General features: G+C 37.5%; 2 protein-coding genes across 2 annotated transcripts; both read right to left on the bottom strand.

Moving 5' to 3' along the window:
- Nucleotides 1-327: 327 nt before the first annotated feature.
- On the bottom strand, nt 328-10049 carry LOC144968227 (apolipoprotein D-like). Its single transcript, XM_078906368.1, has 6 exons — nt 9911-10049; nt 8204-8337; nt 6043-6179; nt 4049-4149; nt 2488-2589; nt 328-1809 (listed from the first exon to the last, which is right to left on the bottom strand). Exons 2-6 carry the CDS (start codon nt 8321-8323, stop codon nt 1664-1666), a joined length of 606 nt encoding a protein of 201 aa, XP_078762494.1. The 5' UTR covers nt 8324-8337; nt 9911-10049; the 3' UTR covers nt 328-1663.
- Nucleotides 10050-17266: 7217 nt separating this feature from the next.
- On the bottom strand, nt 17267-22822 carry LOC144969321 (apolipoprotein D-like). Its single transcript, XM_078908430.1, has 5 exons — nt 22673-22822; nt 20979-21115; nt 19653-19753; nt 18580-18681; nt 17267-17412 (listed from the first exon to the last, which is right to left on the bottom strand). The coding sequence occupies exons 1-5, from the start codon at nt 22820-22822 to the stop codon at nt 17267-17269; spliced, it is 636 nt and encodes a 211-aa protein (XP_078764556.1).
- Nucleotides 22823-23891: the final 1069 nt, after the last annotated feature.

Below are 23891 nucleotides of genomic sequence, written 5' to 3' on the forward strand. Positions count from 1 at the left end.
TCCTATTCTAAGGGTAGCAAGCAATTGTTATTGTCCGTTTCATGCTTTAGAAACCAGAATAAGCCCCGGCTCTATGGGCCTAATGGCTCTGAATTACCACTTCTTGTCTGTCGCCTATACACTAATAAGGGATGAACAAAGCATTTAGATCCAATATATATATCAATAAGGATACGTTTCTTTTGACGTTCAATATTATCTTTCAAACTTTTCGTCAACCACAATTCATTTCTTATTTAAAAGAATATTTAAGTGTTAAATGGTTTATCTTTTTAAACATAAGACGATGATAACAAACATTGGCAGTACAAATAATGAACGAGTAAATTGAAAAAAATGAATTTATTTATTATCATTTAATCTTGATCAATTTCCATTATAAACTATTTGTAAAGTAATCAACAAAATTTGTAAAGTATCACGTGATATTCTCATCTTCTAAACAAATATTCACCCCGTAAGCGTTTTGGGAACGTAATCGTCAGGTGATGAATTAATTAGACTTTGAGTGACTCCCTTGTCAAGTGACCAGAACCTTGAAAAAAAAAAACCACCTCATTCCAGTAGATGATTAAACCTACATGTCCCAGGGGATTCCTCTGTATGATCAAAATCAAATTGGATGTGATATTTAGATATGTGATGCGGTTCACAACGTGTGCTGCGAAATAGGATTTTTATAACCAACAACTAGAGGTGGCTTATGAGTCAATATGAGTCAATAATTTTTTTTATGACACCATATAAATCTATTTGATATGACACTATATGAATCTATTTGATATGACACCATATAAATCTATTTGATATGACACCATATAAATCTATTTGATATGACACCATATAAATCTATTTGATATGACACTATATAAATCTATTTGATATGACACTTATTTAATCAGTAGCAAGTTGTGTTTTTTTAAATAATTTTTTTTTTGGTGGTGGCAGTGGTGTTGTTTTGTTTTGTTTTTTTGTTTTTTTTAATTTTGTTTTATTTTTTGTTTTATTTTTAATGCTGCCCTTTCTGTTGGATTGCAACTTTTGTAAACAAAAGAGAGAAAAATTATAACAATGAAAAATAAAAAAGGAATAAAAGTTGTAAAAAGCGACTGGTAAATGTCTGAATTTTATATCATTGCCTGTGTCATGAAGTAGAAAGGGTTTTATTGGGAGTGAAGTTAGAGTCGTAACCCCCCCCCCCCCCCCCCCCACACACACACACACCAAAAAAAAAAACAAAATAAAAACCCGTGTTTTTTATATAATAAGATTTCATTTTGTTATCGCTTATTCTTTGCCACAAGCTCAAGAAACTGTCAAGTCGGGGTAATTACATACTGGGTCAAAACTTAAGAGGCATTACGTAGGTAAGTACTACGCAGGCGCTTTTGTGTTTAGGTTGCTCTCAGACAATCACAAACACGGCGCTTATCCTTACGTTTAGCGCGTTTTGATAATACATACTTGAACAACTGAAGGCGAATAAAGAGCCGTCGATCATCGATCCCCGATCAAATGTTTCATAACATTTGATGTGTGTATCAACCCCTTTAACAAAAATATTTGGATTTAACAGATTTGATAAAACAGTCGTTTGGTAATCAAGTTTATTCTTTACACATATCATAACTTGTAATTCAAGATCAATGACGTCATAGTATATTTATTCCTTGGGCCAGACAGGACAGCCCTTGTGGTCAGTTAGTTCAAACTTTGAGATATCAATGCCTTGATCGGTCAGACGTTGATAGATGTTAACGAGGCCAGGTGGTGCCACACCCCTCTGTCTGGTCAACACCCAGGCAATCTCTGAAAGAGTATGATAATTCAAAGGTTTATTTTAAGGCAATTGCCAATATAACTCATTCTTGTGATATTTATCTCAACATGATTTATTTGACATGGCTTACATGACAGCATATTATTTTTGACTGTGCCGTGTCCACCAAATACAACTGTTACTTGGCATTATAATTTTCACAAGAAATAAGTGATTTGATCACATCAAGACTAGCTTATTGTCAACCTGATGCACTGAAGTGTAAATTTGTGACACTGTGATCTCGAGCGTAGTTATATATATATATATATATATATATATATATATATATATATATATATATATATTAAAAAGAAAGAAAAACTTACCCAAAACTAATCTATTGTAGGTTGATAAAAAAGAGCGTTTATATAGCGCATTATCCACTAAACCTGCTCAAAGCGCTTTACAAAGGGTCCTTGGCCAACAGCAGCGCTTAACATGTAGGACGGGAGATGACCCCTTTTAGGCGATATTGCAATTTTTTTTCGGACAGAGACAACGCTGTTAACGGCCAGGTACTCATTTTACACCTGAGTACGGTGAGAGAATGTAAGTAAAGAGCTCGAACCCAGGACCTTCCGATCCGAAAGCGAGTGTCGTACCACAAGACTACAAAGCCATATAGAGAACCTTTCCTGGACTTTACTTAATCACCAACGTCTTACCTGAATAGACAGGCAATGCCTCCATGTACTTGCTACAACTGTACACCACAGCATATGTGACATAATCAGTTTCCAGTACCCAGTAGTTACCTGCAGGGGCGTCTGGAATGGGAAGACAAGAAGTAAAGGATTGTAATATTATATATTATAAATTGGCAAATTTATATTTCTAATTTAGATTAAATCGTGAACTTCTGCCGTGTAGCGCACGGTATTTCACTCAGAACATCGTGCATTCATTTTTGTTCAGGTCCGTGTTGCTCTCAGTTTGATCTTTCCTCTCGGTCTCTTTTTTTCATGACATCAAATGAGGGCATTCCCATAGTTTTTAGCTGCCGAAACAAGCACAAATCGATCGCGAACGTTTTTTAAAATCTCGAAATCAAAATTTTTCTCAGTTTTCTTTGAGCAAAGTGTAAAAACACATATAATTTCTTTGTTTTTGTTTTAGAACACCCTTTGGATGGTGGGCCTAAATAGAATGTGAGCCCCGCCGCTAAACGATATTGTATCGCGGTGATTTAGATGCAAAAAAATAAATTTATAGTCAAACCACGAGACATGGGGCACGTTTTTTATGGTTTATTTGGGAGAAAAACTACCATTTCTTATACTGTCGAGCACTAAATTTGACATTTCATGTTTCATAATAAGCTTCTTGTGAGTAATTTCCACAACTGTAGTATAGCTTCTATGACATAACGGTTGTTCGGGAACTGAACGCGAACGGGGAAGAAAATGAATGCACTCAGTTTACAGCCTTAAAATATTTCGAAGGTTTATGTATACATATACTTTTTTTGTATTTTATTGTAGATACACTTTAACTTGGGAGTTGTCCTTGGTGTAAAGACTATGTGGTCTTGTTTCGGATCGGAAGGTCCTGGGTTCGAGCCTCGCTCGGCGCATAGTTGAGTCCTTGGAGAAGGCTCTTTACTCACATTCTCTCACCGGACTCAGGTGTAAAATGAGTACCTGGCCGTTAACAGTGTTGTCTCTGTCCCAAAAAATTGTAATATCGCCTGACAGGCGTCATGTCTCGTTCTACATGTTATGTGTTGCTGTTGGCCAGGGACCCCTTGTAAAGCGCTTTGAGCACGTTTAGTGGATATTGCGCTATATAAAAGCTCAAGTTTAAAGAAGCGTTGTCGTTTTCCTAAACTTACACTCAGGCAAAATATACTGGGTATATACCGTCTCACATTATAAATTACAGTGTTCCACCACCAGGAGTTCATGTAGTTTTTAGCAGCGTCAGAAAAAAACAAGATTTAGAAGCATTTTCTTCCGATCCCAAGTCGAGAGTTGTGTCATTAGATGACAAAGCGTCACAATTAAGACTTGTCTATTGAAATAATAAGATAGTATTCCGACAACCCCAATGAGAAAGACGTCTTTATTTAGTTGAATGCATGATATATTTATGACGATGATGCTGATGATGATGCCGATGATGATGATGAGGAAGAGGAGGAGGAGGAGGCGGAGGAAGAGGAGGAAGAGGAGGAGGAGGAAGAAGAGGAGGAGGAGGAGGAGGAGGAGGAAGAGGATGACTACTTACTAGGATTGAACCTGACCCCAAGTTTGGCAGGTTCACTGTCGTCTAATGGCCTGGCCTCACCCTTCGCCACTGTAGATTCGTACCAAGGACACATTCCAAGGCTGTGGAGGATTGGGTGAGTTGGGGAGGTTGGGGGGAAGGGGGGGGGGGTGATTAAAGACATTACAAATGAGAGAATACTTTTAGCACTTGTGTCAACCTATCAAAGTGGTTTTTTAAAAAGTGATTTAAAAAGGCTACATATCTTAAAAAAAGAAATGTGTTTGCAGTGGAGCTTTTTAAAACCATAGTATTGAATGGAAATAAAATTTCGATTGGCGTCAAAGGGGTTGAACTTAAGTGATCTAAGTAGGAATTCGAATATCCCGAGTCACTTCCCCTCCTCTTATGGACCTATTTGACCCATAAACATAACTCGAGCCGGTTTAAAAATTCAAACTGTGTTCAGTGTATCTGGTTGTTTTTAATCATGCTGTGCTTGAATGTTATCAGATTTGTCTTTATGTAATGGAATATTGTACATGTGTGATATTGCCATTTTGTGCTATTAATCCTATTATTAATTTTAAAAATTAAATTGAACTTTTTATGACTCCAATCGTGCTTCACAGTGGATTAGCTGTGAGATTGGAAATTTTGCTGTGTACAATAATATGAAAGTCGATGGGCATAAAAACAAAGGGGTGCGGGGGGGGGGGGGAATTCTTTTTAAATCTTTGTGCGGCTATATTATGGTCTTGTTTTATGACACTCGCTTTCGGACCGGGAGGTCCTGGTTTCGAGCCTCGCTCGGCGCATAGTTGAGTCTTTGGAAATGGCTCTTTCCTTACATTCTCTCACCATACTTAGGTGTGAAATGAGTACCTGGCCTAACAGCGTTAGCTCTGTCGAAAAAAATATAATATCGCTTAACGGTCGTCTTGTCTTATTCTGCATGATACGCGTTGCTGTTGGTTTAGTGACCCTTTGTAAGCGCTTTGAGCACGTTTAGTGGATATTGCTCTAAATACAAGCTCAAGTTTTTTTTCTGTTTTTTTTTTTTGTAGCAAGAAAGAAAAATGCAAGAAAAAAAAAGACCATCCCAAAAAAAAAAATCTTCCTTAAAAAGCTTTAAACAGGATTTTAACAGCCACATATCATTAATTCTATACTAGAAAAATGAGAAACCTAAACAAATCAACTGTTATTTTATTTGCGTTTATTTTTGTTTGTTTTGTTTTTATTTTTATTTTTTCATTTTTTTTTTTTTTTGGTAATGTTTTAGCATCACAACGCCATATTGCTAGTAGATTCAGTTTATTCCGGTTTCTGTAACGTGAAAAGGGCAATAAATTATTTCGTACTATCTATCTTTTTCTTTAAAATACGCAAGTCAAAATACTTTCCGCAGGATAAACAAAACACAAACAAACCAGCAAGCCAGTGACTGAAGGGTGGACAGAGAGGCATGAAAAACTCTTCACCGCACACTGATCAGGAACCAGTCAGCCAACTTGGATTCCAGTACTCTAACCGTAAAGGTATTAATTTGTTCTCCATTACAAAGTTTTATGTTATAGAATGTTGGGATATAGAAGATAAGAGTCGGGGAAGAGCATCATCACCTAATATATAAAGATGTCGATGGGGAAGAGTCATGAAGCTGTGTGGCTTTGTGGTCTTGTGGTATGACACTCTCGGATCGGAAGGTCCTGGGTTCGAGCCTCGCTCGGCGCATAGTTGAGTCATTGGAGAAGGCCCTTTACTCACATTCTCTCACCGTACTCAAGTGTAAAATGAGTACATGGCCGTTAACAGCGTTGTCTATGTCCGAAAAAATTGTAACATCGCCTAACAGGCGTCCTAAATGTTAAATGTTGCTGTTGGCCAGGGGGCCCTTGTAAAGAGCTTTGAGCACATTAAGTGGATATTGCGCTATATAAAAGCTCATTTCAATGAAGCTCTGATCGAACACACCCCCAATCCCTCTATCATCCCTACACACACAAACTTACATGCTTTGTTCTCGAATGCCTCCATTGAGCACGACCACACTACCGTCATCGTTGAGAGTATAGTTGGCAGTAGTGCATCTGGCACCGGGTGAGAACTCCCAAGGGAATTTCACATACTCAAACCATTTCCCCATGTACTGTAGAGGGAAAACACCAAGTTTTGCGTGTTACTTATTTGCAGATCTAATAATCCAAGCTGTTATGATCTCATATTATCTGTTATGGAAATTCTAATACTCTGAACCCAACGGGAAAAAATCACTAGTACAACAGGGTATTTCTAGCACGACACAGTACAAATCGCCGATAAGTGGACCAGGTGGTCAGCTTGACCATAGCCCTCCTACGTTATCAGTAACTGCTGAGGCCAAGTACTCATTAAAAACCCGAGACCGGATGGATTAGGGTCACAGGCAACGATGCTATGCCTGGCCGTAATATTTATTTGACGATTGTTTCAATAATAGAAACACCTCATATTTGCCATATCGAAGATTTTGACTAATTCTCAAATTTTTATGTGATCTCTCGATCCCCCATTTTGCTTTATGACTGTGCTTACCCTTTTTTCCCCCCACGATCCAATTGATTTTCTTTTGTCCTAGATAATGATTCGATTCCATAAAATTTTAATTGTATCTTTCAGCTCTGCTTTTGTGTAAAACGTTGTACGACTCTTATACACTGTTTGATATCATTGTCTACATTTTGCTATTGTCCATTTTATTCAAGATCTGACTCATTGGAGACCGTTTAATCTTTAGAGATACGTCAAATATGAATGATGCGTTGTATTAAAAATTATGTAACTTTGTTAAAAGATGAGCTTATTCCAAAAGATTTCCAAATAGGCCATTTGGTTTTCAACAAGACGTGATAAAAACGAATCGCAAGTTTGGAAATTTTCGATATTGTAATTTTTATATGACTTGGTATGATTGGCATAGTTTCTTAACCAATCATAGATTTTAAATCAAACTTAGCAAGTATTAAATTAAGGTATTGTTTTTGTTGCTTGCGAATTTTGACTGTTCTTGATTTCTTCTTTGTATTGAAACAGCGTCACAATTTTTTTCCTTTTTTTCCCCTTGCACCCTATATTATTCCACAGCACACCATTGGTTTATCAATGCTCGGTGTGCTCTGTATAGTCTCATTTAATTTCCTCAATAGGTCACGTGTAATAAAAATTCTCATTTCATACAGTACAAACGCCTCCTGGTCGTCTGTTTCGTATTGGCACCCTTACAATAAAACCGACATCGCCGCAATTCTTTTACTTAGTCAAACCTAGCTCTAGTTGTGCAAAATAGCCTATGTGTCTAAGGTAATTATTGCTCGTGCCTGATCGTTATTTTTGTTTTTGTTTGTTTGTTTAGTCATCAGTCCACTTACGAACGGCGCTCAACATCTTTTGACTTAATTAGAGCTCGATTAACCGAAAGGCCGCCGACGCTATAACTAGCTGACTATCTTATGACGTGTTAATCTAAACATCCTCTATTTCACTTAAAACTTTACGTGGCGATCAGCATATATTTAGATTTGAAAATAAGATGCCATCACTCTGAAACCAGAAGATTATATACACAAGGATGTATTCAGTACCCAGGAAGATTAGATTTACACTGTAATTGAGATGGGACCAGATTTTTTTTTTTTACATCACATTTCTGTTCCCTATTGAGTGAAAGAATTAAATAATGCAGAAAACACCGAGCATGATAAGATGTTGGGGTAAAATCGAACCCCGCCAGTAAGTTATTAAGGGGACTGAATACATCCTTGTGTAAATAATATTCTGGTGCGGCTATGTGGTCTTGTGGTATGACACTCGCTTTCGGATCGGAAGGGCTTGGGTTAGAGTCTCGCTCGCTCTATAGTTGAGTCCTTGAAAAAGGCTCTTTATTCATATTCTCTCACCGTATTCAAGTGTAAATTGAGTACCTGGCCGTTTACAGCTTTGTCTGTCCGAAAAAAATTTAAATATCGCCTAACAGGCGTCATGTCTCGTCCTACATGTTAAGTGTTGCTGTTGGCCAGGTACCCCTTGTAAAGCGCTTTGAGCACGTTTAGTGGATATCGCGCGATATAAAAGCTCTTTTTCTTTACTTTTTGTAAACACCAGAAAGGATGGAAATCCTACTTTGTCACAACTCACCCTGTTGATATTGAAGTTTGGTTGTACTTTTGGCTGGGGACACGAACCAAAATGAGAACACCCATACACGCTATCTAGCAGGCCACACAAGGCCACGGCCACTACAGCAAGGATCCTCATGATAACTGATTCGTCTGTGGTTGAGATCATAATACAAGAAATACGAGTTAGGAATTAGATAACAACTTTATATGTGACTCATCGTTTCAAATTGGTGTTATGTCGGCGTGACGCTAATGGCAAAAGGTGAATTTGAGTTAGAATGATCAAAAATTTGAAAATCCGGGTTCATGCGCTTTGTAAAATTAATTACTTGACTCAATAAAGCATAATATTCTACCCTCTCCCTAAAGAGTGACGCGTAATGATATCAAGTTTACAATAATAATTTGTGACATCAGATTATCAAATGTTGAATTTCATTAATATTAGAATTTTGAAAAAAGAGTATTATTTGAATATCTTTAAAAATGTCTTTTACACAGAGATGACGAAATCGAAATAAAATGAGAATGATGATGATGTAATGAGTATGATGATGATGATGATGATGATGATGATGATGGTGATGATGATGATGATGATGATGATGCGATGAGTATGATGATGATGGTATGAGTATGATGATGATGATGATTATGACGATGATGATGATGTGATGATGTTGATGATGATGATGATATGACGATGATGATGATGATGATGATGATGATGATGATGATGATGATGATGATGATGATGATGATGACGATGATGATGATGATGGTGTGAAGCGGACAGTGTCGATTGTGACACGACAGTTGGAATAACGTTGTGTGATTGCTTCCTATAGTGTTTATGACTGTATGGCACTTGTAGTGTCATTGTTGTCGCTGTTGTTATCGTCACTGTAATATTCATTATTGTGCTTGATTAAATAAGATTATTGCTTTTAATGCCGTAATAAACGTATTTTAGTGTAAGTTACGTTACTTTTGTTATTTATTTCTCAATCTATGTCTATGTTTTGATTCCTCTTTTTCCCCGGAACGTGGCTTGATTGCATACCCCAAGACAACAGTGGCCACGTCACCGTAGTACCGATTATTTCTATCCCCAACCTGTCAGTACCCTCTTCATCTTCAACTTGCAACTTTACATCCTACATATCGACCAAAAATATATAGACTCATTAACGTCTTTCGCGCTATTTTCTGATTTTATAAGTGGCGTGTATTAATTATTATTACAATTGATTCTATAATGCTTTCTTTAGTCCGAATCTATTCTGATCCTGACAACTCGGATAGGGGGTATATCCTCGTCGGCATTTGAGCAACATTCTAACGACTAAATCATAGCCATGGCGGAAAACAATGTGTTACTTATTTCGGATACACAATATTTCAGAAATACGGACAGATCACTACCAAATGGAGCGGTTTGGACTTTGACGATTTACTGCAATATCCCTGCTTCAAATGCAAAACTTCATTTCAAACAATAAGTCATCCTCCAATGAAAAAAAAACCCACCTAAAAACATTGAATATTTAACCTAGCAATGAATTTTAAAGTAACTCAGAAGCAGAATTCTACGTGCTTTCGAAATTAATACACCGTTTTTAGACACTCAGTTTATTTTTAGTCGGTCTTTCGCAAAATAACCAAAACAAAAGCTAATAATGAACATGGCAGTTTATTAATAACTACTTTTCACATAACTTACCGTACTTTGTTCTTTCCTATGCACACAGAAGGAACATAACACAAAGATTATTATGTTCCGCTACTTTGCTCTGTGTGAAAGTGAAAGTTTGTACCAAACCTGTTCTGCCAGATGATGGACGGCTTGTGTCTTCCTCTCCAGAATGCAATCCCTTTCTATAGGATGAGATCAGGCGTGACCAATCTGGACAGAGGATCGGGCAGTAGCAGCAATAGAAAGAACGAAGTTGACGACACTCAGCTCTTTATTATTGTGTTTAGACCGCCAGTTAGGTGATTAGTTCTCTCTACTTTCTATCAATTAGACTATAAACTTTAAAGATTACACACAGTTCTGTGTTGATGCATTTCATTTGTCTGGTGGATGCTGTGAGTATTTTACTTAAAGGCATGATGAACATTTTACTTGAACCGCAAACCACCAATGAGGGATCGACTCTTTCCGTCGAACAATGTCAGAAAACCTTTTTTCAAGTTTTGGCCAGAAACGTTCAGTTTCACACACACACACACACACCCATACACATACACACACACACACACATACATACATACATACATACATACATACATACACACAAACACACACAATTTATAGATAGTATGCCCTTGGCTAAGAAGCTCACAGCATTGCCATCCGGTAGTATAACGAACCAACACAAAACTATGTGAACGTTTATTGTCTGGTTAATACAGTTTAGTGAGAATTACTCATAAACGCGATGGCAAAAAGCAACAATAAAGACCTTATTGACGTCAGCGTCATACTATCTATAGAACGAAGTCGACGTCACTCAGGCGTACAGCGTATATTATGAAGTTGACGTCGTTTGGCTCTTAGTTATTTTTGAGACATTTCTCACTCACCGACTGTAAACGTTAAAGGTGACACAGAGTGTTGGTAAGCTTATCTGGCGGAAAGAACAGGTGAGTATTTTGCCTATAATCATAGGTCGACTCCCCTGCTTAAAAAAATTAACACAGGATCCGAGGGTTGTCACTTTATTGTACCTTTTTAACTTATTGATGCTATGCGCTTAGTGAAAAAAACTCATGACATGCGCCAACCACATATAGATAGAATGCGCTTGGCCAAGGAGTTCACAACATTGCCATCCGGAAGTATAACGGACCAACACACAAACTCTGTGTAACCATGAACTTTTATAGTCTGGTTAATACAGTTTAGTGAGAACAACTCACAAACGCGGATGGCAAAAACAATAACAAAGGCCTGAGTGACGTCATCTGCATACTATCTATAGATAGAATGCGCTTGGCCAAGGAGTTCACAACATTGCCACCCGGAAGTATAACGGACCAACACACAAACTCTGTGTAACCATGAACTTTTATAGTTTGGTTAATACTGTTTAGTGAGAACAACTCACAAACGCGGATGGCAAAAACAATAACAAAGGCCTGAGTGACGTCATCTGCATACTATGAGAACAACTCACAAACGCGGATGGCAAAAACAATAACAAAGGCCTGAGTGACGTCATCTGCATACTATCTCTTTGTGAGTTGTTCTCACTAAACTGTATTAACCAGACTATAAAATTTCATGGTTACACAGAGTTTGTGTGTTGGTCCGTTATACTTCCGGATGGTAATGTTGTGAACTCCTTGGCCAAGCGCATTCTATCTATATTAAACGTTTATGGTCTGATTAATATAGATAGTATGCGCTTGACTAAGAAGCTCACAACATTGCCATCCGGAAGTATAACGGACCAACACACAAAACCATATGTAACCTTAAACGTTTATAGTCTGGTTAATCCAGTTTAGTGAAAATTACTCATAAACGCGGATGGCAAAATATAAAAACAAAGACCCGAGTGACGTCATCTGCATACTATCTATACCCATTACCTTTATCAAAAAAGCTCACAACATCCGCCAGCCGGATATACTGTATCAACAACAAAACAAAGTGTAACCTTGAGCATCTAGAATATGATTGATACAATATAGATAGTATGCAGATGACGTCACTCAGGCCTTTGTTATTGTTTTTGCCATCCGCGTTTGTGAGTTGTTCTCACTAAACTGTATTAACCAGACTATAAAAGTTCATGGTTACACAGAGTTTGTGTGTTGGTCCGTTATACTTCCGGATGGCAATGTTGTGAACTCCTTGGCCAAGCGCATTCTATCTATACTGGGAACTACTCATAAATAGCCTGCTAAAAACAACAAAGAGGTGAGTGACGTCAGCTTCGTTCTATCTATAGATAGAATGCGCTTGGCCAAGGAGTTCACAACATTGCCATCCGGAAGTATAACGGACCAACACACAAACTCTGTGTAACCATGAACTTTTATAGTCTGGTTAATACAGTTTAGTGAGAACAACTCACAAACACGGATGGCAAAAACAATAACAAAGGCCTGAGTGACGTCATCTGCATACTATCTATACAATTTAGTGAGCACTCCTCATAAAAATGACTAGCTAAAAACAATAATATCAAAGAGCTAAGTGACGTCAATTTCGTTCCTTCTTTTGCCTGAAATTGGGACTTGTATTTTGACGTAAATATTAGGTAAGTGTACCGTCGAGTGACATCTCATTAGTTTTCAATGAAACAATAAATGATCTCATTGGTTGAACTATTGAATACAACTCATGATTTGTTTTCTTTGGGTGGTCGTCGCCTAGTATTTTGATGTAATACTCTTCAACAGTCGTAACGTCACTTCCTTCCTAATGACGCATGGTAACTTAGTAACACTGACTCTAAACTATCGGAACAATGGCAGACACCGTATGAAATATTTCTCCGGCGAGCATAAAGGATATCAAGAGGAAAAAACCCCCATAAATTTGATCATGTTTTGACTTTTACACATTCTGATCACAAGGCATATGAAAATTTCTAGCCAGCATGAAAAATAAAAAGTAATGATTTTCTTTGTTTAGAACCAAGATGGCCGCCGTTGCCGGGAGACGTGACATCAGACTATTGAATCGTATTACGGATACTAGTTTACTAAGGTTACGATGGTATGCCTTTGTCCCAGGGACAGCTATATAGATAGTTCGAAGATGACGTCAACGGGTCTTTGTTATTGTTTTTTTTTTTGCCATCCGCGTTTATGAGTAGTGCTCACTGAACTGTATTAACCTGACTATAAACGTTCATGGATAAACACAGTTTTGTGAGTTGGCCAGTTATACTTCCGGATGGCAATGTTATGAGCTTCTAAGCCAAGCGCATACTATCTATAGATAGTATGCGCTTGGCTAAGAAGCTCATAACATTGCCATCCGGAAGTATAGCGGACCAACACACAAAACTATGTGTATCCATTAACGTTTATAGTCGGGTTAATACAGTTCAGTGAGCATTACTCATGAACGCGGGTGGCAAAAAAAAATAACAAAGACATGTGTGACGTCATCTTCGAACTATCTATAGGTATAGTACTATTGATAGTTCGAAGATTACGTCACTCAGGTCTTTGCTATTGTTTTTTGCCATCCGCGTTTATGAGTAATGCTCACTGAACTGTATTAACCAGACTATAAACGTTCATGGATACACACAGTTTTTTGTGTTGGTCCGTATACTTCCGGATGGCAATGTTATGAGATTCTTAGCCAAGCGCATACTATCTATATTAGTAGACGATGCTTTGTCCTCTTGGACAGAAGGTTAGAAGGCTTGGGTGGTGGGGGGCGGTTAAAGGGCCTGTCCAAATGCCTCATTTGAGAGGAACGGACGGTCAGGCATGTACTTTCACGGTAACCACATTATGTATCTGTATTTCACTGTTCGTCACTCTTGATTTAACTTTGTTTAAGTACACCCGTACTGACGTGACGGCTAAATAAGTAAACCTTACAAAACTTATCTGATAATGACATAACTTTATTTCACACATGTATTTCTCTTCGTTGGCGACAGACCAACCTGTTGTGGTACGTTCATTAAAATGCTCATCACCTGTGGCTAATAACAAAATAACCAAAATATGTACTTTGTGGTCTAGTTGTATGATCCTCACCTTGTGATCTGTTGGTCTCGAGTTCGAGTCCCGTTGTGGGCGGCGCAACTTTTAGTCCTTGGAAAAGGCCCTTTACTCGTATTTTATTAAGAAAGGTATACAATTATGGTCTCCAGACCAAAAGCAGCACTGTTCTTAGTAAAAAACAATCAATAGCAGTTTACAAGCGTCATGTCTTGCCCCAGATTGTATGTGTTGGTGTTTCCTTGAGACCCGTCATTGTAGTGATTTATTTCAAATCCCCCCTAACTTTTTCATTATTTCAAATAACTTATACACATTTCGCTCACAGCGTCCCCGACATAATTTTATAACCCAGCGTCATCTACATAATTCTAAAACCTGCCTAAACGTTCAAGGTAGCGATCATCGCTGATACAAGTCATTTCGGCATTTCGAAAACATGTTTGAACCGTTTTTCTCTGTAAGCATCACATTGATAATTAAGGACTGTTTTTCAGACGTTTTTGTGGACAGGAAATAAACGGTCAAGCGCATGCGGGGCTGATTGCTCCGGATGATAGGCATGCACTCAAGGTATCTATGGGTCTCAGTTCGCGGTTATCGGTAGAGAACAGGGGCAACAATACTTTTAAAAAAATAATTATAAGAAAATTAAAAAGATTTTAAACATTTAAATAAGCACTGAAATGTTTATTTTACTATCTAATTTTAATAAGATGTACACATACGATCATTGACATAATTTTCAAAGGTTCATGCATTGTGTGCTGATGGAATAACCCAGGACTCAAACCATTAGAAGATTGTAAAAACAAGATGCTTCCACGTCAATATCTGGCCAGGCATAGCAACAAGAGGCCATATATGACCATTATGCAGAGTGGTAGTAGATAGTGAAGCCAAGGGAATGGAAGTGAATATCACCAAAACGGAATGCATGGTAATACAGAAAAACCCCGAAAACAACAACACCTGCAATATAACGATTCACGGCGAGCAACTTACCAACGTAGAAAGTTTTAAATACCTAGGTTCAATAGTGACAACAGATGGAAGATGTAACCGAGACATACGAGCAAGAATAACTCAAGCCAAACAGGCCTTCATGGACCTGGGAAACATTTTGAAAAACAAACAGATGTCGTTCGGGATTAGATTCCGAGTCTTGAAGTGCTACGTGTGGCCAATCTTGTTATACGGATGCGAAAGCTGGACTACAAATGCAGAAACACAAAAGAACATTGAAGCTTTTGAAATGTGGTGCTTGAGAAGGATGCAGAGAATATCGTATACTGCACACAAAACGAACGAAGAAGTGCTAAAACAAACATACCAACAAAGGAAACTAATGCCCTTAATAGTGGATCGACAACTATCCTTTTTCGGACACATAGTAAGGAAAGATAAGAATGAATACCTGGCAAGTTGTGGAAAAATACCTGGTAAACGCGCCCGGGGGAGACAAAGAAAAACACTCATAGACCAACTGAAGGGCTTCACCAGCCTAACAATCCAAGAGCTGTTTGAAAAGGCAAGAGACAGGGAGGAATGGAGAGAGATAATTCATGCAGTATCCGAAGCCTGGACCAGGCATGGAACCTAGAAGAAGAAGATGCAGAACCATCAATTCTCTATTTAAAAAAACTCGACCACACAAATTGTTGTGTTGGTTAAGATTGTACTAACAGGAATGTATAGAGCTTTAATTAACGGCACACTATCTAAAAGTGATATTCTCATGCTGTCGAACAATTACCAAACACATCCTTAAATGTTGGAAATAAAATTGAAGTTTATTTTGGCCCCCCATAGCTGAGATAGTAGACCACTCGCTTCACACGATCTATTCCAAGTGGACTCGAATTTTTTCCCCTGCCCACCCACCAGTGATTGTGTAGCTGGGTCTGTTAGATCTGGAAGAACGTACTTTGCGATAGACTAGCGTTCTATTCAAATGGTAGCAAGCAATTGCTATTGTTCATTTCACACAATAGAAACCGGCTCTGAATTACTACCTCTTGCCTGTGGCCTATACACCAATATGGGCTGAACAAAGCATTTATAAGGATACTTTTATTTTGACGTTCAATAACAATATCTTCCAACCTGTTTGTGAATCACAATTCATTTCTTATTTAAAATAATATTTAAGTTAAATGTTAAATTGTTTATCTTTCTAAACATAAGACGATGATAAGTTAATTTTTAAACTTGTATTTATGTACAGATATTTAGACGACTTGTAACTATAACAAACAAAGACAATACAACTAGCAAATTGAAAATACTGAATGTATTTAATATCATTTAATGTTAGTAATTTTTAACCTGTTTGTAAAAAGGTAAAGTATCACGTGATATCCTTATGTTCTAAACATATTCACCCAGTCAGCCATATTAAGTACGTCATCGTCAAATGATCAATTAATTAGACATTGAGTGAATCCCTTGTCGAGTGAACAGAACCTTGAAAAAAACCCCAAAAATCTACCTCACGTGAGCAGAAGATTAAAATATCGTGCACACGTCCCAGGGGATTCCTCAAATTTAACCATGTGATGTTTAGATAATATGTGATGCGGCTTACAGCACATGCTGCGAAACATGATTATTATGACAATATAAATCTATTGATATGGCACTTATTAAACAAGTGGCCAGTTGTGCTGTTTTTTCTTGTCCTTATTGTTGTTTTTGTGGAGTTTTTTTTTCTTTTTCTTTTTATGCTTGCACTTTCTACTGGAATCTGAGTTTTGAAAACAAAAGAGAAAAAAATTATAACATTGAAATTAAGGAAATAAAAGTTGGTTGGTAAGAAACGACTGGTTAAATGACTGATTCTTATATCATAGTTTGTGTCATGAACTATAGAAAAAAATAAAAGAAAAGAAAACAAATCTCCAAAGATTTTTCTGTTAAATCAACATAAATAAAATTATACTTTTTACGTTTTTGTTTGTTTGTTTTGTTTTTGTGGGGGGGGGGGGTTGTTGGTAATTTTTCGTGTTAATACTTTTTTTGCCACAAGCTCAAGTAACTGTTAAGTAAAAGTTATTTCACAATGGGTCAAAACTTTAAGAGGAATTACTTAGATGAGTAATATACAGGCACCTTGTGTTGTTTAAGTTGCTCTTAGTAAATTATAAACACAAAGGTTATCGTTTAGTTTACCGCATTTTTGATAATACTACCAAGATTAATAAAGAGCCCTGGATCGATTCCCTATGAAATGTTAATAAAATTTGATGTGTGTATCACCCCCTATAACAACAATATTTGGACTTAATGAAGTTTTGCTAAAACAGTCGTTCGGTAATCAAGTTTATCCTTTACACATATCATAACTTGTAATTCAAGATCTATGACGTCATGGTAGTTATTCCTTGGGCCAGACAGGACAGCCCTTGTGGTCAGTTAGTTCAAACTTGGAGATGTCAATGCCTTGATCGGTCAGACGTTGATAGATGTTAACGAGGCCAGGTGGTGCCACGCCCCTCTCTCTGGTTAGCACATAGGCATTTTCTGAAAGATTAGATACAGTTATAAACAATCAAATGTATTTTTATGATTTTCTTGTATAGAGACTGTTTCTTTCAAACAATAATATCTAGAATAACTTATTTGGTACAAATTAATGGATAAACGTTATAACCAAAGGAACAATAATAAACCATCAGTGACACAGCCTGCTCGGACAAATTCTAGCGGTACTGGTTGTATACAAATAATAGAATGAATAATGCTGACTTCGACACCTTCTAGATTATCTCAATCAGACTACTGAAGCTTTGCGTTTAGGTACAATACTCACGACATCTACCAGCCTGATTTAACGTGCCAACACACATAACTATGTACAATTGAACTGAATGATATAATTTAGTGAGAACTAATCACCAAAGTGGATATCTAAACACAATAACAAAGAGCTGAGTAACGACAATTTAGTTCTTTTATAAACTTTTAGGTTACACATAATTTTACTTTTTGGTACGATTGATCAAGTTCGCAGAACAAGCTTGTATTTTACTTAAACACATAATACCGGTGGAAATACCTCCGTAGATCGCTTAGATAAGCAATCGCTGCAATTGCTTACTTAATAATAACTGATCAGACTGTTCGAGGAGCGTGGATAAGTTCCCATTTCACCCCAAGTTTAATTTTGAGATGATTCACGATTTGTTGACATCATTTAAGCTGATATCAAGATTATCTTTATATTATATACCTGATACATTGAATTATAACGGGCAGCGTGCGGGGGGAGGGGGGGGGGGCGGTGGTGAAGAGCTATTTTGGTTATAAATTTGTCATACACTGTAACCTCCTGCGTAGAAAAAAAAAACAAACCCCGCTTATGCGGCTATGTGGTCTAGTCGTATGACACTCACTTTCGGATCGGAAGGTCCTGGGTTCGAGCCTCACTCGACGCATAGTTGAGTCCTTGGAAAAGACTCTTTACTCACATTCTCTCACCGTACTCAGGTGTAAAATGAGTACCTGGCCGTTAACAGCGTTGTTTTTGTCCGAAAAATTGTAATATCGCCTAACAGGCGTCATGTCTCGTCCTACATGTTAAATGTTGCTGCTGACCAGGGACCCCTTGTAAAGCGCTTTGAGCACGTTAAGTGGATATTGCCCTATATAAAAGCTCAATTTTATCCGAAACTCGTCTCAAAGTCTCACCTGAATAGACGGGCAAAACCTCCATGTACCTGCTACAACTGTACACCACTGCATATGTGACATAATCAGTTTCCAGTACCCAGTCGTCACTTGCAGGGGCGTCTGGAATGAGAAATAAATAATAGTAATATCATAAATTGACAAATTTTTCTCTCTGGTATAGATCCAATCTTGTGTCGCTGCCGTTTAGCGTACGGTCTTGCACTCAGGACACCGTCTACAAATGGTTCGAAGATTTAAGTTGCTAGGTATGCCCTTTGGAAAGTTATTTTACACATTTAATTTTTCACGTTTTATTGTAGATGCAAAACTTTATCTTTGGTGTTATCTCTATCTAGTGTAAAGAAGCCTTGTCATTGTCCCAAAATGTCACCAACGCTAAATGTAGTGCATGTTTTGTCCTACATGATAAATCAAATTATTCCATTACCAGGAGTTTTAAAGATTGTATCGCTTCAAGTGCATTTCTTAAGCTTACAGAATCCATGTTATGTTTCCCAACAATCGCCATCTTTATGTTGTTTGTTTTTTGTTGTTTTTTTTTTTTTTGTGATGGATAGACTTAGTAAATGGGTGACCATACAAAGATTTTATGGGAGTCTCGTATTTTCTCACAATTTGATTGTCATTGTTGTTTGAAAAAAATGTTTATTATTACTCGTTTGTAGTTCTTTTTCTTTTTCTTTTTTTTTTTTTTTTGTTTGGCAGCGTCATTAAAGAATAAACAAAATGTAGAAGACTTTTCTTCCAATCCCAAGACGAGCCATGCCACTAGACCACGTGACGTCACAATTAAGACGTGCCTATTACAAGATAGTGTTCGGACAAGCCCAATGAAAAAGATGAAACATATGTATGATGATGATGATGATGATGATGATAATATGATGATGATGATAATGATGATGATGATGATGTGTATGATGATATGATAAATTGATGATGATGATGATGATGATGATGATGATGATGATGATGATGATGATGATGATATGATGATGATGATGATGATGATGATGATGATGATGATGATGATGATGATGATGATGATGATGATGATGATGACTACTCACTAGGATTAAATTTGACCCCCAGTTTGGCAGGCTCACTGTCGTCTAATGGCCTGGCCTCACCCTTCGCCACTATAGATTCGTACCAAGGACACATTCCAAGGCTGTTGGGGAAAGGGTGAGGGGGAGAGTTAAATTAAAGACATTAGAAAGTAGAGAATGCTTTTAGTTGTGTCAGTCATACAAAAAATTGTATTCAAAGTGGTAATTCAATAGTCATTTTAAAAGATTACGTATCTTTTTTTTTAAAAGATCGTTTGCAGTGAAGCTTTTAAAACCATGGTATCGTTCGGAAATAAAAACTCGATTGGCGTCAAAGGGGTTGAACTCGGGTGATCTCTAAGTAAGAGTTCGAATATCCCGAGTCACTCCCCCTGTCCTTATGGACATACTTCTTGGCCAATAATCGTAACTCGGAGTCGAGCCGGTTGAAAAATTCAAACTAAGTTTGAGTGTTTCTTGTTGTTTTTAATCATTTGGTGCTTGGATTTTATCAAATTCGTTTTTATTAATGGAATATTGTACAAATGTGATATTGCCATTTTGTTGTGTAATCATGATCCTATTATCACAAACAAAAATACACTTTTTAAATTTTTGGCCAGAAAACATCTCGAGAGGTCTCAGGTTGGACAGTTTTACAAAAGATGGGGGCAATTTTAATCGGTCTTTATTTGGATAACGAGTTTTCTGGCCCAAACTTTAAACATTATTAATTTTACAGAGTGCGCCAGTATTCAAACAGCGTGCCATCTATAATATTACGTATTTCTATTGGACAAGAAAGATTAGAAACCTAAACAAAGCAACTATCATCTTATTTGCAAGTTTGTTTGTTGTTGTAGTTTTTGTTTTGTTATGTTTATTATTTTTTTTTTGGTTCTTTTTTTTGTATTTTTGTTTAGCATCATAAAGCCATATTGCCATTAGATTCAGGGTTTATCCCGGTTTCTGCAGCGTTAAAAAGACAATAAATAATTTCGTACTATCCTTTTAAAAAGACGGAACTCAAAAGTACTTTCCCCGTGGATAAAAAAAGATAATATAATTAAGCAACCCAGTGACTGAAGGGTGGACAGAGAGGCATGGCAAACTTTTCACCGCACTCTGATCGTGAACCAATCAGCCAACGTTCGAGTCCAGTACTCTAACCGTTAAGGTATTCGTGCTCCATTACAAAGTTTTTCGTCATAGAATGTTTGAAATAAAGAAGATGAGAGGGATGTAAGAGCCATGAAGATCGGATCGAACCCGCACCCGATCCCTCTTTCACCTAAAACCGCCCGCATCCTCATCCACCCACCTCCCCCCCCCAACTTTCAAACTCACATGCTTTGTTCTCGAATAGCTCCATTGAGCACGACCACACTACCGTCATCGTTGAGAGTATAGTTGGCAGTAGTACATCTGGCACCGGCTGACAACTCCCAAGGAAATTTCACATACTCAAACCATTTCCCCATGTACTGTAAGAGGAGAATGGACGAAATTTATATGTTAGTACTTACTTGCAGGCCTGGTAACCCAAACGGTTATGATCTCATTTCTGTCGTGTAAATACTATCGAACAAACGAAAAATGTTCACAGCTACAACAGGCTCTGTGTCTAACATGATACAGTACAAGTCACTGATAAATGGACTGGGTGGACAGTTTTTAACTATCACTCTTACATTATCAGGTCACTTACCACGCTTAAAAATTGCTTTACTATGTTACAAAATGAGGCAGCTTGTCTCAAAACCACTTTAGATCTTAAAAGATTCACCATTATTTGTTCGAAATAATAGAGATCAACCCGTTCTCGGTCTCATAATCGATTGCCTTATTTAAAACATAAATGTCCAAATATCATGTGCGGCTATGTGGTATTGTGGTATGATACTCGCTTTCGGATCGGAAGGTCATGGGTTCGAGCCTCGCTCGGCGCATTGTTGAGTCCTTGAAAAAGGCTCTTACTCACATTCTCTCACCGTACTTAGGTGTAAAATGAGTACCTGGCCGTTAGCAGTGTTGTCTCTGTCCGAAAATTGTAATCTCGCCTAACAGGCGTCATGTCCCATCCTGTTAAATGTTGCTGTTGACCAGGGACCCCTTGTAAAACGCTTTGCTCGAGCACATTTAATGAATATTGCGCTATATAAAAAAAATCTCAAAAAACAACTCAAAAGCTCAATATAAAACCGTGTGGATGACATAAATATTTTTGGTTGAACAATGCTCGGTGTTTTATGCATTGTTTCATTTAATTCCTCATGTAAACAAAATCTACGCTTCATACAGTGCACTGTACTTAATCATACCTTGCTTGAGTTGTGCAAAATGGCCTATGTATTTAAGGTAAGTAATACTGGCCCAAGTTTGTTTTGTTTTGTTGTTGTTGTTGTTTTAGGGTTTTTTAAATTATGTTTTTGTTTTTTTTTTTTTTGGTCATCACTCCACTCACAGACCGCGCTCAATGTCGTTTGACTTATTACAATTCAGGTTACCGAAAGGCCGCCGGCGATACCAAAAAAAAAAAACAAACAAACAAACAAAAATGTAAAAAGCTACTGGAATAACATGTTAATCTAAAAGAATTCCATCCACCATTTTATTTTAATCTGCATGATGACACATTCAAAAGTCGTTTTCAGGATAAGAATCTAAAAAGTTGTGTCTCAAAGCATTTATAAAAACAGCCTTTCTCGGCTGAGGATCGAATGTCAGATCTGCTATTTATTTTTTTAAAAAAAGAAGAAAGAAGAGAGAGAGAGAGAGAGAGAGAGAGAGAGAGAGAGAGAGAGAGAGAGAGAGAGTTAAAACGCTATTGTAATAATGCCAATACATACAAAAAACTACCAATAGGCGTTTGTACTGTGTGAAATGAAGATATGTTTACGTGTCACCTATTGAGGTAAAAAAAAAAATATGCAGAAAACACCAAGCATGGTAAAATGTTGGGGTAAAATCGAAACCCACCAGTAAAAAAAAATAAAAATAAAAATCAGAAAGGATTTGAATCCTACTTGGCCACAACTTACCCTGTTGATATTGAAGTTTGGTTGTAGTTTTGGTTGGGGACACGAACCAAAATGAGAACACCCATACACGTTATCTAGCAGGCCACACAAGACCACCCCCACTACAGCAAGTATTCTCATGATGACTGGTTCGTCTGTGGAAGAACTCATGATACAAGATGTACGAGTTCATTATACAAGATATACGAGTTCATTTTACAAGATGTACGAGTTCATTATACAAGATATACGAGTTCATTTTACAAGATGTACGAGTTCATTATACAAGATATATGAGTTAGGAATAGGGAAGAAAAGACGTGACTTTAAACCCTCCACTCTTTTGGTTCCTAAATCGTTGGGAGTGTGTCTGTGACCAGTACTTTAGAGTACTAATACTAATAAGGAATAGGTTACATGAAGGTGGCATAACTATTTCAGTAGCAGGATGTATAGGAAGATTCTTAGGATTACGGGACTTCCAATGAAATAGAAACCAGTATTTAGACATCACAGCTTTCTTCCGTATTAGACAACAACTTTATATGTGTCCCATTGCTTCAAACTGGTTTTATGTTTGAGTTTCCCCGGATGGCAAAATGTGAATTTGAGTTAAACTGATCAAAAATTTGAATTTAAAATAATTTGTGAAACTATATTTACTCTATTTAACAGATCATGCTAAATAAAATTAACAAGGCCTCCAAAGATACTCCGCCACCTTGATCTGTCCTTTACATCTTCCCCATTTTTCCCCCCACCGCTAATGATAGTTTAGCTGGTCTGGGGTCTTCCAGAAGTAAATTTCTTCAGATTTAAATTGGACGTCTAGCGGGATCGTTGCAAGTTCCGGTAGAGGGATTGACGGGTACAGTCGCTGCTCTTGCGTCCAAAAGTATGTCCTACACTCTTTCCTTCTCATACTTTGGATGAAAACGCCATCTTGACCAGCTCTCATCCACAAAACTCATGCGTATAATGAGTACCTTGTAATATCGCTGATAAGCGTCTTATAGGCGTCATGTCTCCTGTTATGTTAAATGTGTGTATGTGGTATTGTGGTGTGTCACTCGCTTTTGGATCGGAAGCTCCTGGGTTCGAGCCTCGCTCGGCGCATAGTTGAATCCTTGGGAAAAGGCTCTTTACTCACATTCTCTCACCGGGTGTAAAATGAATACCTGACCGATAACAGCGTTGTCTCTGTCAGAAAAAAATATAATATCGCCAAACAGGCATCATG

This window comes from Berghia stephanieae, chromosome 3 (assembly GCF_034508935.2).
Source record: "Berghia stephanieae isolate SIO BIC M18660-M18661 chromosome 3, UCSD_Bste_1.3, whole genome shotgun sequence".
NCBI classification, from domain to species: Eukaryota; Metazoa; Mollusca; class Gastropoda; order Nudibranchia; family Aeolidiidae; genus Berghia; species Berghia stephanieae.

Coding starts and splice junctions, on each gene's coding strand:
- LOC144968227 (XM_078906368.1), bottom strand. CDS start 8,323: ATGAGGATCCTTGCTGTAGTGGCCGTGGCCTTGTGTGGCCTGCTAGAT. Junction 6,180..8,203: donor CAAACTTCAATATCAACAGG/GTGAGTTGTGAC, acceptor TTCCCTCTACAG/TACATGGGGAAATGGTTTGA. Junction 2,590..4,048: donor TGGGGTCAGGTTCAATCCTA/GTAAGTAGTCAT, acceptor TTCCCATTCCAG/ACGCCCCTGCAGGTAACTAC.
- LOC144969321 (XM_078908430.1), bottom strand. CDS start 22,822: ATGAGTTCTTCCACAGACGAACCAGTCATCATGAGAATACTTGCTGTA. Junction 21,116..22,672: donor CAAACTTCAATATCAACAGG/GTAAGTTGTGGC, acceptor CTCCTCTTACAG/TACATGGGGAAATGGTTTGA. Junction 19,754..20,978: donor GCTATTCGAGAACAAAGCAT/GTGAGTTTGAAA, acceptor TTTCCCCAACAG/CCTTGGAATGTGTCCTTGGT.